This window comes from Contarinia nasturtii, unplaced genomic scaffold (assembly GCF_009176525.2).
Source record: "Contarinia nasturtii isolate CC-2019 unplaced genomic scaffold, AAFC_CNas_1.1 Cnas_scaffold_129, whole genome shotgun sequence".
Taxonomy (NCBI): Eukaryota; Metazoa; Arthropoda; class Insecta; order Diptera; family Cecidomyiidae; genus Contarinia; species Contarinia nasturtii.
The window spans coordinates 11410722-11425535 of record NW_022197486.1 but is presented as its reverse complement, the minus strand read 5'-3'; the positions used below and the strand labels follow the sequence as shown (position 1 = coordinate 11425535).

Sequence of the window (14814 nt, the reverse complement as noted above, 5' to 3'; positions counted from 1 at the left end):
CAGAATATTCTGTATGTTATTGTTTTCTTCTTAGGCCGTCATATATGATTCGTCGTTAGTTTTGCAAAAAAAAATTTGTTATCGAAAATATGCGCTTGCAATAAATTGCACAAGACATTGAAAATAATCAGGGTTTAAAGCCAACATACGTCGTCAGATATATACATATAAATTGGATCCAGCTCAATATTTTAGCATGTAAATGAAATGCCTTGCATTGAGAACTCGCATAAAATGTACTCTCTAAAAAAATGAAATCTGAACCAGGATATACCGCGAGATAAAATAAGCAAGCTATCGCTATAATGTTAAGGCTTATCTTTAAGTCTTAAAACTATTCAGCCTAATAATAAAGCTTCAGATAAAATTATCTCGCGGTATAGCCCGATCGACACTGCGAACTGTCTGACAATACAAAAATAGAATTCAAAGAGAAACTCAGCGAGACACATTGTTGTTGCTAAACAATCGAAATGTCCCAATTCGTGTCAGCTGGGCTGATCAATCAGCTCAATATATTGTCTGCTGCAAACACACCACAAGAGATACAATTTATGCGATTTTTCAACGCAACGCATTCGATTTATCTACAAAAATATCTGACAGAATTCAAAACCAACAAAAAAATAGTTTCATTGCAATTACTTTATACAAAAATTAAAATATATTATTAAATGCCGGATAAAACGGTGCACACACACATACTCAACTGCACATACGTGACACAAACACACATGTAGATCTCATATAGATAAATGACACAGCCATTGAACAAAAGTATAACGGCTCTCTCTCTCTGTGTATATGTGGTTTTTAAAATGGGATTTACTTGAATGTGTTCAGGGCAATGTTTGATCAATAATTTTCCCCAACTTTTCAGCCAAATCATGAACATACAAGACGACCGAGAAAAAAGAAGTAGAATCAAATGAAATGTAAAATGCCAGCATTCATCGGCATGAAAAATAATTTCGCTCTAGCATTGACGCTGATTGACCGTAAATTCACTATCAATCTATTTCATTTTCATTTCTATCTCTTTCTCTCTCTCTCTCTCTACCTTTTCATTTTGAATGAACTCTTTCAATACACGCTTTTCGCGCATCAAACAACAACCCCAAAACTTAAAATGCGTGTCAAACATTTTGTGCGAAAGCATGAATAAACATTTTTTTCGTTTTCAACTTTCAAAATAATAAATTGTCTAGAACAAGCAATAAATGATCATTTTTCACATACGCAAATATGCATAATAAAAAGCTCATTACATTTTTTCAACGTCTTTTTTCGTCCAGTTGAATCAAAAACTTATGTTGATATATGAAATGAGAATGTTTTTTTTTTGTCTTATTTGTATTCGAATTTCGAAAAAAAAAATGGTATTAATAAATGTTACTTACCGAATAGAGCAAATACAGAATCGTTAAGAAAATCCATGGTTACTTTATCCATGCGAAAATCGTGGTTTTTATTGTTATTATTGTTGTGTTCCATAAGTTGTTGTTCGATACAGTTAATCCAAAAGCCAATAATTTCCGGACAACACTTAGAATCAACTTAAATAATAACTAATAATATATTCACACACGGAATGTTACAATTCATTTTTTTTCACTTTATTTATATTAATTTAAATCGATTTGTTGTTATACATTGTTGTTATTCTGAAAGAGAAAAAGAGAAATGAGTAAAATAAATGATGAACAAAATCGAATCGGGGGAGTACTATTGCTATAAGATTTTTGTTCTTAAATGCTTGTGATCTGAATAATTTGAATGATTGTTTTTGATTATTTAAATGTAATTAGTATTTGAATAGCAAATCGAGTTAAACAATTTTGACACGTATGTGAATTTCGTGGTTCATTATCATCATATATAGTGCGATATTCTTTTTACGCTTGACAAGATGAGAGCGTCTAATAATTAATGATTCTGATTGAATTATAAAGGTTCAACACAAAACCGATTTCATGTTGATTAGCATTTCAACGTGATTGGACCGTTGTGTGCGACGCTACTGAAGTAATTATGAAGCTGCAAAAAAAAGTGCTGAAATGTTCATCGGACAAATAAAGTATTGGGCATAGCTATTTTAGTATGATTGTATCAATTGTGATCGGCCAATTAAAAAGAATTGATATTTAATGATGCCTTCGATTGGGCATGTTCGTACGGTTTCTATAGCTGTATGCAGTTTTTTGGGGGGCGGTTACAAAGATGATGATCACATCAAGATCTAAATTGTGGCATAAAAGTGTCGTAATTAATATTTAATATGTCCATTATCGAGCAAAAATGACATGTCTCGGCCCAATTCAAGCAGGCAAATGAAGAAAACAAACACAGCAATGGACATCCAATCAGCGATAGACTTTTGGCGGGCGCAAATGAAAGTATAAAATGAAACGAAAAATCAAACATGCTGGATGTCGTCAAGCATCTATTAGTATTTGACAATCTTTGCTATTTTTTTCTGACGAATTAGTATTAAATTTAGCCAATAACTAGGCGCTTCACGTTGCTTATCGCCACAGTAAAAATTGTAAAATGTAAATATGGGAGGATGAACGATTTTTTTTAAATAATATATTTTAATAAATAAATTTGACCATGCAAAAATAGACTATTTTTATTGTACATTTCATTGTGATGTTATTGAACTCTATGGCACAATATCACTTGTTTCATTTAACTCTCAATTTGTGATTACACTCTTTCATTCATTGTGTCCAGTGTAATTCGTTCGATTCGCAAAATTTAAAATCTTTACAAGAATCGCATGTTTTGCCTATTTTCTGTCCACTGGACACACATACACAAACATTGATTTCGGTGTTGATGTATTTATTTGACATGATGGACATTACAATATCAACAAGATGTATTTCAATGTGCCGTTATGTGATTTTAATTATTCATTTAATACATATTTGTAGCACATAACGTTCTTATCACGGTCGTATTTATTTAAATAGCACTCTGTTATGAGAATTTAAATAATTACTCTGTGATACCATTTAAATTGCATCAGGTCTCACTCTCCTTTCCTTTCTGCCTCCACACTTGTTTCGTCCACTTGCCTTTAATTATTTTCATATTGTTTAACCATTTTAATTATTACTCATTAGTAAAAGATTGATTGTTTGTAATTGAATTTAAAAGTATAACTCCATCCTATTTTAACGGTCCATTTAGGCGGTAAAAAAAATAAGATAAGATTTCCAAATAATTAACCATAACGTCATCGTTAATCTCAAATTCCCTTTAACTTGCACTCTAAATATTTTCGCGAAATTGTTTTTATCTCAAATTTTTTTTTTTTTTGTATTGTCATGCGGTTAATTTTCGATGCGCACGTCATTTCATTTTGAATTTTTATTCTATAAATTGTATTCGGAAAATTATAGGGTTGACTTGCAAGATTTGATTTTCAATTCAAATGAAAGAATATACAAGGCTCTTTTGGCTATTGAATGCGAAATGTATTGTTATTTTAATGCATGAGTTGTCCATTTGCTTAATTATATGTTCCATATTCTTGCATATTATATTCATTTTCAGAATGGCACTATTTTCGAATTGAACATTTATTTTCAAGTTTAATATTGTTTTTTTTTTTTTTTTTTTTTTTTTTGGAGAAATACACAGCCAAATATAAATTATCATTTATCACGTTTAATTTTGCTATTGACTAAAATGCGAAGAGCATTTACTGGTGATTTTCAGAAATATAATCAGAACATGAATCATTTTTCGCCCGAATTTGATTCAAATATCTAGTATCTTTGCATTTATTTTTCGTACTAAATATACTCTAGAATGGAAACAGCATATTATTTCGTTTCATATTAAGGCGAAAAAGGATGTGTTCTTTCATATAGATTTGTTGTTAAATATAGATAAGATAAAATTCGCATAATTACGATTAATGAAGTTTTCTACAGAAATTGAGTTAAATAAATGAAAATAAAATTCATACACACAAAAAAATATAGAGTGAAAAGTGGATGACATGTCATCTAAAATTCGGAACTAGTTGCCAATCCGCACAAAAGAGAATAAACAAACACGATATTTTGTATGAAAATTAGATGGACAAATACAATTTTAGATGGATTGTCAACTAGTTCTAAATTTTAGATGGCATTTCATCCAGTTTTCATTGCATATTTTTCTCTGTGTATTATTCTGATTCGATGTGAGTCCAATATTCTTTCACATTTCAATGAATCTTTAAAACATTTGAAATTTCGACGACCTTTTCAAATTCAACAATGAATATTTCGCAGTTTTTCTGAAATTTAAAGAAGCTCTTAAGTAGTATTAAAAAATTGCACCGTCAAACATGAAATCAAACGTTCTGTGTTGTTAAAATTGTGAAATCAATCAAAGTATGGTTTATAATGTGTTGCTGTGTGAATAAAATGTCTGTTTTGATTGGCCTACCAAATGCTCGATCATGACTTTGATTAGAGTCTTTTTCTTCATCTTCTAAGTAAGAATCAATGCTAATCATAGCCAAAATAACAAATATAAATACGGATTTATGTTCTTCGGATATATTCGCAATAAAATGAACAAATCCAATTTTGGAACACGTCTAATCTAACCGATGTGTCTAATTCACATAATTATTTTTCTAAAATCAAATAAAAACAGTCATCTGCGAATGTGCTATTCCAAAATCAAATAGATCGATTCACTTTTTTTTCTGTTGCCATGGTTTAAAAATAATATCCATCATCTTCTGGAATGGAATAATTTAATGCAGAAAAAAATTGATCAATGATCATAAAGGTGAGAGAGAATAAAGTGTTTGTGTGTGTGTGCGTGTATATCTCGGCATGAGTGTTGGAAATGCGATTCTTAGGTGAACGCGTGTGAGTCAGGGCAATGATATGTATGGGTTTTGGTCACAATAATCGTTCATTTGCAATCACGTTAGAAAATCACTAATTGTGAAGACCGGTTAGAGTGATCAGAGAGTTGAACAAAGGTTGCAGAAATAACAGCAGCAGCATGAAGCTGCGACATAAGCGATGCATGTTAGAGTATTAATCAATTTGAAGAGTAATATTAGCAGCTTAAATGGTCGAATGCTGCAAGAAAAAAAAACCGATGAAAGGCAAATCGATGGCAACAGATGAGAAGAGGTAAAACGAAGCGCGAGAGAAAGAGAAAGAGAGAAATACAAGCACATGGCGACATATATTTATATGTGTCTATTGAGACTGAAAAACCATGGCTCAGAAGACGAATTCTTTTGCATTTTGCAGCAGCAACAACAACAACAAAACTATTACTACAATTCTCAATGGTTGACATCTAACTTTCTTTTTCTGTTTGCCTGGAATTTTTCTAAGCGATTTAGTTTATCGTTTACAGCTAATAGAACAAAATTCCAAGATGAGTACACATAAAATGTGAATTGAAAGATTTCACCACACAACTTGAAACTGATCGCAAAATTGCGCGATTCACATCGTCAACATCATCAAATGGAATGCAAACACACGCTTTGAACATTAGACTGCATTGCATTTGTAAACTGACAGTTTTTCTCAACAAAAGTCGGATTTTCTCCCCCTCTATCTCTGTACCTCGAATTGAAATCGATTCATTTCATGTTTGTTTGCGTGCCTTTTTTTCTTGGGAAAAAGCTCCGTGTGAAATGCAAAACAGAAAAAAAGGCTCACTTATTTGTTACATAACACTAAGAATGCATGCTATTTCACCAACAATAGAGACTGTGATCGGTGGATTTGTGTATTTACTTTTTTTTCCCTCTATTTCTTGATTCGTTCTGATAAGTTTGATTGAACCAAATCCAGCCCAAGCCTGTTTATTCCACTTTTTATTCTTGACAACACCGAATTCACCAAAACTACAATGAAATTTCATCTGTTGAACACATCATTGCAACATCAACTTTTCAAACTGCAACAATATCACAAACAACAATAGCTCTATAAAAAGAAATCAACACTACGAGAAAAACCCAGCAGCGATCCAATCCAATCTGATGCGATATTATAATTGTAATAAGTGAACGAAAAAAAAATAAAAAACAGAATATTGCTTCTTACTTCAATTTTTCATTTGAATAACACTATATTCACTGAAACATTTTGTTTAGATAAAAAAAAAACAAACCGTTTTTGCATGAAAAATGTAAAAAAAATATGGATAGCGTCAACGCCATGTTATTATTTAGCATTTTATCATGTCAAAGCTGACGATAATACATGAAAAAATACTGAATTTGCATCAATTTCACTGTGTTCATATACATTCAGGCATTTTATTTGTTCTTTCTTTTGAATTTTTCTTCTCTCTCTCTCTTGTTCTGTCAAACTGTGTTATCACTGTTCACATTCCAAAATATAGAATTAATGTTGTTTGGATTTTAAAATAACTTAAAAAAATAAAAACAAGTATTTTAACTTTAAGACAAGAGATAGCGAATAAAAACTATTGCGTTTTACGCTGTTTTTCAACACGATTCGGTGCAGCATGGAATTGCATCGATTCTCATTCGCTTTTTTTTCAAATCTCCAAATAAAGAAGACACAAGAGATCCATCCACGATACGAACACGATTGAAAAACAGCAACAATAAATTCAGTCGCTCTTTCTCTCTCTCTATTTCTGACACTTTTGATTCACACTTAATTTATAGGCACATTCCTATTACACACATTTAACATTAATTTGTTAACGCTATGGATATTCTAGGATTTGCTCAATTTCAATAGGTCCATTGTTTTTTTTTTCTTTCTATGTCAAATTTGCATGGAATATAATAAAAAGAAAACGAACAACCACACGTGCACTCGATTATTTTCGAAAGAAACACCTTTTTTGTTTGCATATCATTGCGATTTCAGTTAACAGCACAATAAAAAATCCGTCAATTTGTTAAATAAAGATTTAAAATGATTTTTGCTCAACCGAAAATGAATAAACTGTTAAGTTCGTCGTCGTTTGTTGTTGTTGTTGTTTTGATTTTAATGTATCGAATTTATTGTCAGATAATATTGAGCCGCCACTATATGTGTTGCAGTTATGATACGTTGTGTTATTCTTTTATTTCGTTGTTGTGGTTTTTTTTTCTCTCTGTCGTTTCATATGTGCTGTATCTTACTTTCAATCACAAGCACACACAAAATTGTGACGACGATAGTGGAGACAACGAAAAAATCGCATCAAAAAATGTATAATCAATTTTTTTATTCAATATTATTATTACCTAGTTCTTACGCGCAAATTGAAAATCAAAAAAATGTGTGTTTCACTGTTGTTATGAGAGAAGACGAAATGGAGAAGTAAAAAAAAAACAGCGCACAACAGTAACACTGCTACATATTTGAGATTTAATTCGCACTGGACTTAATGTTGGTGGTGCTGCTGCTGCTGTTGCTGTTGATGCTACAACTACACTGTACGACCATACTATGAACGAACAGAAAAAAACTGGCCGTTCGCGCAACGATCATGATTTGCGGTGTGTATATCGCACATTTATTTATTTGTTTATTTGTTTTTTTTTTCTTCTCTTCTTTCGTTCTTTGCTGTGCTACACCGTTCGACAACAACGAAATATACAATCGATGTATATATATCAGTGTGTGTAAAGCAGGCGCGCGCTCACGCTCATCCAGCAGGTTTGTATATGGTTGAGTACTGGTTTTACGGAATATCAATGAAGGCATAATTTTGTTTTTAACATTAACAAAGCGCGACGACGTTGACGATCTATGATCACTCTGTGCTATATAAACACAAAAACCATGAAACACCGAACCTCTCGCATACTATCAAAATAAGAACAAACACCGTTTGTATAGGTGAATTTGAATGAATATGTGATCAGTGCAATGCTTCTCATTACTTCATTTTTTTTCCAATTCAGTTCATGTGTATGCACGCGCGCACAATCCAATGTCCACAATATACAGACACACACATATATATATAGATAGAGATATGTGCGCGCGCGATATCCATCCATCTCACTCTCTAAATCACTGTGTGGCACACGCGCTCAGATCAGCGGATTTGCGAGCAACTCAAGCTTAAAAATATACATATGCATACAAAAATAAAATAAAATACCCGTAAAACGCGCAACAACAACAACGAATACAACACATTTTTCAAACGAACATGTATATACACGAATAGTGATTACAACTCTCAAAACTTAAATGATCAACAACAACAAACCAAGCCATCGAATATATGCATACTGTAGCGCTTGCTGTTTTTTTTTCATTTAAGCTCTAGATCATCTCGAATAAATCATGGTCCAGAAGGAGCGAGAAAAACGTCAAACGGAGACTGAAGAATAGACATTAAAATCATTGTTCGAATATTAGAATAACCATACGACCAAATACGGTTGGCCGCAAACACAATACAATCAAAATGAAACACGGAACAACTGACCAACAATTGATAGTAGACATTTAAAGAAGAAAGCAGAGAAGAAAAAAAAAGCCAGCCACATCCAAAACACTTGCGGAGGAATGAAAATTTACATAGTTGCAACGGCGATTCCAAAAATTAAAACGTTCACAATAAGATTTTTGGAAAATTTCTAGACTTTGAACAAATAAAATGAAATTTGGAGTGAGAGAATTCTCTGTGTAGTCGATTAATTCGGATGAATGAAATTTAAACAATACGACAGACATATTACGTTAATATTCGTAGAAAATCATTTAGATAGTGTAAGCGCAAAATTTCCTGTTTAAAAAAATTTGAAGAAATTTTGTCTACTTATCATTACCCAGGATATACAGTGAATCTAATTTTTTTGATAGACAAAATAACAATCAAAGTAAGCAGAGAAACTCTCCATTGACATAGGATTTATATACGAATGGCGTGTGAGTGGAGTGTGCCATGCTAAATTTTGTCTACCAAAAATATTAGACTCAGTGTATGTTAAATACCGGGAATAGTTTGGACGATAAATATAAAAAAAACACTATTCCGGTGACGATCATTAGTTAAATTCGCATTGATAAAGCAAAGATTGCTAATTTCTTGCATATACCCGATGAGTTAAGCTGGATATTGTTTATATACATAAATATAACTGACTGAGCGTTCTGTTCGGCAAATTAGCAATGTCTGATTGATAAAGTACAAAAATAACTGGAATGAATTTATTCGGCGAAATTAAAAACAAAAGTTATTGACGCATTTTGTGGTCATATAAATTCCATTCCAAAACGAGAAAAAGATAGAAATATGAAACTCGTGTACCACTTCCTTTTACATTTTATATGGAATTGTCGATGCACAGAAATCTGCCTGACAGAACAACAACAGTGAAAAAAAAGTATATTATCCTATAGCTGAGTATTTTCTACGCGCAATGAAAAGATGTGCAACGAAAATTCTCACAACACAGATTTATTATTGCTGTATATTACTTGTCTCCCTCCCTTTCTCTCCATTCTCTTGTTGGTGTTTTGAGGTTTTTTTTCATCTCTGTATGTTCTATTCTCCATCACTTTATTATTTAGTTAATGGTGAGCATAGTATACATTTATTAAATCCGTTGCACTTGGATTAATTTACATAAATTTGAGATTGGCCTGTATCGTGTAACAATATTCATATAAATTCTATTTTATTATTGTGTCGAAGTGAAGAAAAAGAGAATCTCTTCATTTCGATATCGACAACGTCGCAATTTGTTCGATGTATGTGTGTGTGTGTGACAGAATAGAGAAAGAAAGAGAGAGAGAAAAATATATACAAAATCAATGATCTGTCTGCATGTATAGCATAACCTGCTTGTGTGTCACGTTGTTTACGTGCGGCGTTTGTTTCTACTAAAATAATTGAGGACTTATACGTTCAAAATTTTATCGAAACCTCAGAGGATGAGTCATTCAGAGTTTGGCTTTCTTGGCGTCTGAGGAAGTGTACGTTTTTTTGTTGTTGCTTTTCTTGTGAGAGCACATGACTCATAGAAACCTGTTATCTCGTCTCCTTTTCATACATCTACAAGCAGAAAAAGTACATGGTTCAGCTCATATGATCGCATGCTTGCGTGAATATGGCCCAATCATTGAACAAAAAAAAAGATCGACTTATTTTTGCAATTTTTGTTTTGATACATTCTTTTTATCGATTCCTTGCTTCTGAAAAATTTGTTGAATGCTTTTTTTTTTCTAATCATAAAAAAAGTCATGATACGAATTCGTAAACTTTTTTTTTTAATTTATTTCGAACAGAAAAAATGATCGAAACATTGAACAATGAACTGTGTCGTTCCTAATTCATTTTTCATTTTCTCTCGCTGGAATCAGACAATATAAATAGCATCGACAATAACAATGGTCCATAGCTTAGATTAGACACAATCGTCTGTACATTTCGATTCATATGCTCAAAATCAAGACCCATACACAAACGCATACCAAACAGACATACGAACACACACTGATAATGAAGATATATTTTCGCATATTAATACGATTACAATGGCTCGGCAAACCATCTGATTTGTGAATAAGTATCATTTGGATGAATTATCTATGAAAATACGAGACAAAAAAAAACATTAAACGCCTGCTCTCTTTCGTGGCTATCATCGCACATGCGATATGTGCAAGTACATGTTGATTATACATATAATACGAATCGAGGTTCTGTCTATTATCGTCGGCCAACATATATCACTATTCTTAGCTTTGTCTTGTTTGGTCAGGCCATTTATTTTACTTGATTCGATCATTTTAACGTACGATTTTATTAGATCGTTATGGATCATGTAACGAAAACACGAAAGACAACCGACCAACAAAAATGACAACGATAACTTTTAAATTTTATTGCATCAGCCGGTTGAGTGTGTGTCTTGTGTCAAACAATTGGATGACACACAATTTCATCTAACGATTTTACAAATTGTGTATCGAGTATTTACGCATTTTTATAACGACTGGATGAATTGTGTCATTTTCACTGTTATTATGCTATTCATATTAAATCATCACACCAATTCTCATTTCCAAGAATGAGAACTCTTCGTCGAATTTGTTGCTTTTAATGCTGCACAATCATATTCAATTGAATTAAAACAAAAAAAAAGAAGATACACTTTTTGTATGTAATTGAAATGGTTTTAGAGGAATATTATTTAATCAAATCTGACCTGGAAATGACGAAATAATGACATATTTATTACATTTGCATAATTATATAATTATATTGTTGAGAATCACATTTTTATTTAATTGAACTTGAAATTAACCCAACCAAGCGATAAACCGATATGAACTCAGCATACGGGGATGAAGAATGTACAGAGAGCATTTTCAACGAATTATATCATATTCATTTCGAAAACCAAATATTTTAAAAATATGAAAATTTGGAATTTAACCAGGGGTTCGAAGGGTCTGATTAACTCCCTCGGAGAATGAATTTGGAAATAACCCCTTTACAAATTGAGAAAAAAACTCTTTCGATTTGCTAGCGATTTTCGTCAAAAAAGTGAAGAGCAAAAAAAAATGGAAAAAACGCCTGGGATTCTGATAGAATTTACAATTTTGAAAATTTTGGAAAATACCCCCTTTTTGAACGTGACCGTCAGGAGCTATGATCAGAATCAAAATTTTGTAAAATGATGAAAATGACCCCAGTGGGATGTCAGACGGATTATCGCAAAACAGACATTCTCATACCGTCCGTCCGTTTTATGATTTTTTAACGGTTTTTTTTTAATTAATGAAACAAAATACCTCTATCGAGCCTAAAGAACGAGTGACGAAACTAAAACTCAAGACATAAAACTTTTGGTATCAATTTTGTAATGAAAATAGTTGGTTCCGTGTTTTACGAATAAAAATTTCAATGATATATCCGCATATTCAAAACGGTGCAAACCGTTCAAACTTATTTGATGTATTCGAATTTATAAATCTTTTATTATTTAATAAAAAAAACTTGCGAAATAAATTCAAGTGGTGTGAGATCAATTGTGTGAATTGACAATTAAAAATACTACGAATTATTGCTGGTCAAATGACATTTATTTTCATTTGAATGCTTTCGAATAAAAACAGCACATTAAATAGATGCATATTAAAGCGAAACAAGACGTTTTTCAACGAAACAAATCATAATCTACTGCCAAATTCCACGAATGAACAACGTATTGCAATGCCATAATGGATATACAACACAATCTCTCGAATCGTTTGACGTTTGATAGGTTTATGATTATGGAACGTCGACCCTAGTCTGGACGCTATTTTTAATTATTTTTTTCGTCAATGATAACTTTTTGACTACAAAATGCGAGCAAAATCAAATGATGTATCAAGAAGATTTTGTGGCTATTTTAATAAAATTCGAATATATAAAAAAAAACTAAACTGCTGTGTCAACGAAACAATTAATAAAATAGAGATGTAGATACATTTACCGATCTAATATACTTTTCACAAAGATAAAAGCAACATTGTACGCATTTAAATATAATGACACGACTCTTTGATAAACATTCGTCTCGTTGTTGAATTGACGTAAATGGAATGGAATACAGTAACGGCAACAACGAAAATCGGCATGGAAAAATGGGTGGTAAACCCACTCGTTTTATCATCAGCGCAATTTCATTGTCACACATTCTCTTATCTGAAAATGCTTAGTTTATCAACAATAAAATACGCATCATTTTTTGAAAAAAAAAAAAAAAAAACAATTCAAACTCCAATCGTTTATTTTATCTGTATTTTACATTTGTAGGATTTTAATTGAAAAAAAATATTCGACTTTGGTACGGCTGCTGAACTCATTCATCCCGTCAAAAAATGATGCCGATAACGTAACGTAATTGAAATTCAAGTGTTTTTTAGAATTTCATTTATTTTGAGTCAAATGGATGAAAAAGTTATTTTGAAAAAAAAAAAAAATGTCAAATAACACCCAAGTTCTAAACAATAAAAAAAAATGATTAGCGATGTCAAGAAACCCTAATATTTTAATTATTCACACACGCTGCACATTGCAGTTCGAGATAAAAAGTCTCGCTGATGTAGTTAACGTTCATTTGCTGGTACGGAATGGTGTTTTTATGGTGACAATGGATGCAATTTTTTTTCCATTTCGATGTCAACTCGTGCTTGATCAATGCTTGACACAGTTGGTAAACCACACGGCCACTCCAACAATTCTGATTCATTTTGCATTATCATATCAGCTTCAGCTAAATATACATATAGATATAGATATTTCATCAAATTCAATTCCAAAATTAATTCATCAAAGTCACAATGCATAATCATTTGCAAATGTGAAACTGTGAAATTGAATACGTTTGTTCAATGTGCAGAGTCAACAAACCTCTAATCCGATGCAATTTCGAACCATAAGCCAAATCTCCATAATAACCAAGTACGAATGTTAAAGGCACTGTTTGGTGATGGCGACGAAACCGGTGGGGAAAGAGTGTAAAAACAAGGCGTTAAAAGTGAATGAATATATCAGTAATCGATAGAAAAATGGAAATGTACCTATTGCCATTAGATTGGTTGTTCGTTTCGTGATTTTATATCTAAAAATAGAAAAAAAATGTGAATAGAGGCGTTGAAATTACAGATTTCAGTAATCGATAGAAAATGGCAAATCGTTTTCAGCACCTATAAAACAATCCAATCAGGCTCACATTGTAAAATGCACCAATCCAATAGAATAGTTCTCGCGATTTCGATATCTCAAGGGCACGTTCGCGTTCTTTTATTTGATAGTGCATCTGAATCCAACGCTCCATCTGTAAAATCGGGTTTAATTTTTAATCTCCATAATAAAATCTGATATGTTATTATTTTGCATTGCACTCACTTTAATTCTATTCATTTCGGAAATATGATCCTGATTTTTCTGATTCGAATTTGTGTTCCCCATGGTCGTTAACCCCGCCTTATATCGGTATCTATTTGTCGAGGAAACTTTACCCGTAAATAAACAATTTTTTTCCCTTAAAAGAGAATCGTTTTCTTTTCGCAGAAAATCTAATATTAATAATTTTATTTGTAAGATAAAAATGTTTTTATTGTCGTCGAAAGTTTTTATACACAGAACACATTGGACATTTATTTGACAGTTTGATGGAAGTTAAAGGAATGAAATGTCATTATTCGTAATGTCCTATTGCGCATGTTATAATATGAAGTGACTACTTCAATATGTCAGAACGTTTGAATTTCCTTAAAGCAAATGCAATGCATAAACCGAGCGACCAATTTTCTTGTCTTTTTTTGGCAAGGACATCTAAAATTTACTCGCAATTGATGGAGTGAATCATGACATGAATATGTGAAAACATTGATTTAGATGGAGATTAATCATAAATCACAGATGACAGCTTCAATTTTCTTTATCTTTGAATAAACAAACAAAAAAAGCATATGTAATCATCCTCTGTTGTGAACTAGCCAAAGTGATACGTTGTTATCTCTCCGAACAGTTGTTGGAACAATAATTTGTGACATGTTCGGCCGACAGTGTGCGCGCATGTGTCGTTAATACCAGCATACGAAGGGAGGAAGAAAAAATAGGCCACAAAAGCATAAGATGGTATGCTTTTTTTCTTCCACATCGAAAGTTCGATTGATTGAGCGCTGTTAAGAGCAAACTCGCACATGATACATTCCGCTAAATCCGCATTCTCTTCACTACCGCACGAAAATTAAGTGTTTTTTTATCCCTAACGCAACATGCTTGAGGGAATGTCTTCGTTTTCCATGTTTTTTTTTACTCTCCTCTCATTTTGTGGACACTTTC

At 32.1% G+C, this 14814-nt stretch overlaps 2 protein-coding genes across 4 annotated transcripts in view; both read right to left on the bottom strand.

Annotated features, from left to right (window-relative positions):
* LOC116344084 overlaps positions 1–7439 on the bottom strand; it is a 19705-nt gene extending 12266 nt beyond the window's left edge. For all 3 annotated transcript variants that reach the window (XM_031772480.1, XM_031772489.1, XM_031772508.1), the window contains exons 1-2: positions 7253–7439; positions 1401–1664 (exon numbers count right to left, since the gene is read on the bottom strand). In XM_031772480.1, the coding sequence (XP_031628340.1) occupies positions 1401–1494 (94 nt within the window). In that variant the 5' untranslated portion in view covers positions 1495–1664; positions 7253–7439. The remainder of the gene's footprint in view (positions 1–1400; positions 1665–7252) is intronic.
* A 5324-nt stretch (positions 7440–12763) lies between these two features.
* On the bottom strand, positions 12764–14150 carry LOC116346740 (plasminogen receptor (KT)). The gene is made up of 5 exons (XM_031776944.1): positions 13873–14150; positions 13671–13801; positions 13545–13585; positions 13375–13443; positions 12764–13237 (listed from the first exon to the last, which is right to left on the bottom strand). The coding sequence occupies exons 1-5, from the start codon at positions 13933–13935 to the stop codon at positions 13104–13106; spliced, it is 438 nt and encodes a 145-aa protein (XP_031632804.1). The 5' UTR covers positions 13936–14150; the 3' UTR covers positions 12764–13103.
* Positions 14151–14814: the final 664 nt, after the last annotated feature.

Bases quoted from the DNA above. Each gene is read 5' to 3' on its own strand.
- LOC116346740 (XM_031776944.1), bottom strand. From the start codon at position 13,935: ATGGGGAACACAAATTCGAATCAGAAAAATCAGGATCATATTTCCGAA. The intron at 13,802-13,872 runs GTGAGTGCAATG...CCGATTTTACAG, and splicing joins CCGAAATGAATAGAATTAAA to ATGGAGCGTTGGATTCAGAT. The intron at 13,586-13,670 runs GTGCTGAAAACG...TTCTATTTTTAG, and splicing joins CTGATTGGATTGTTTTATAG to ATATAAAATCACGAAACGAA.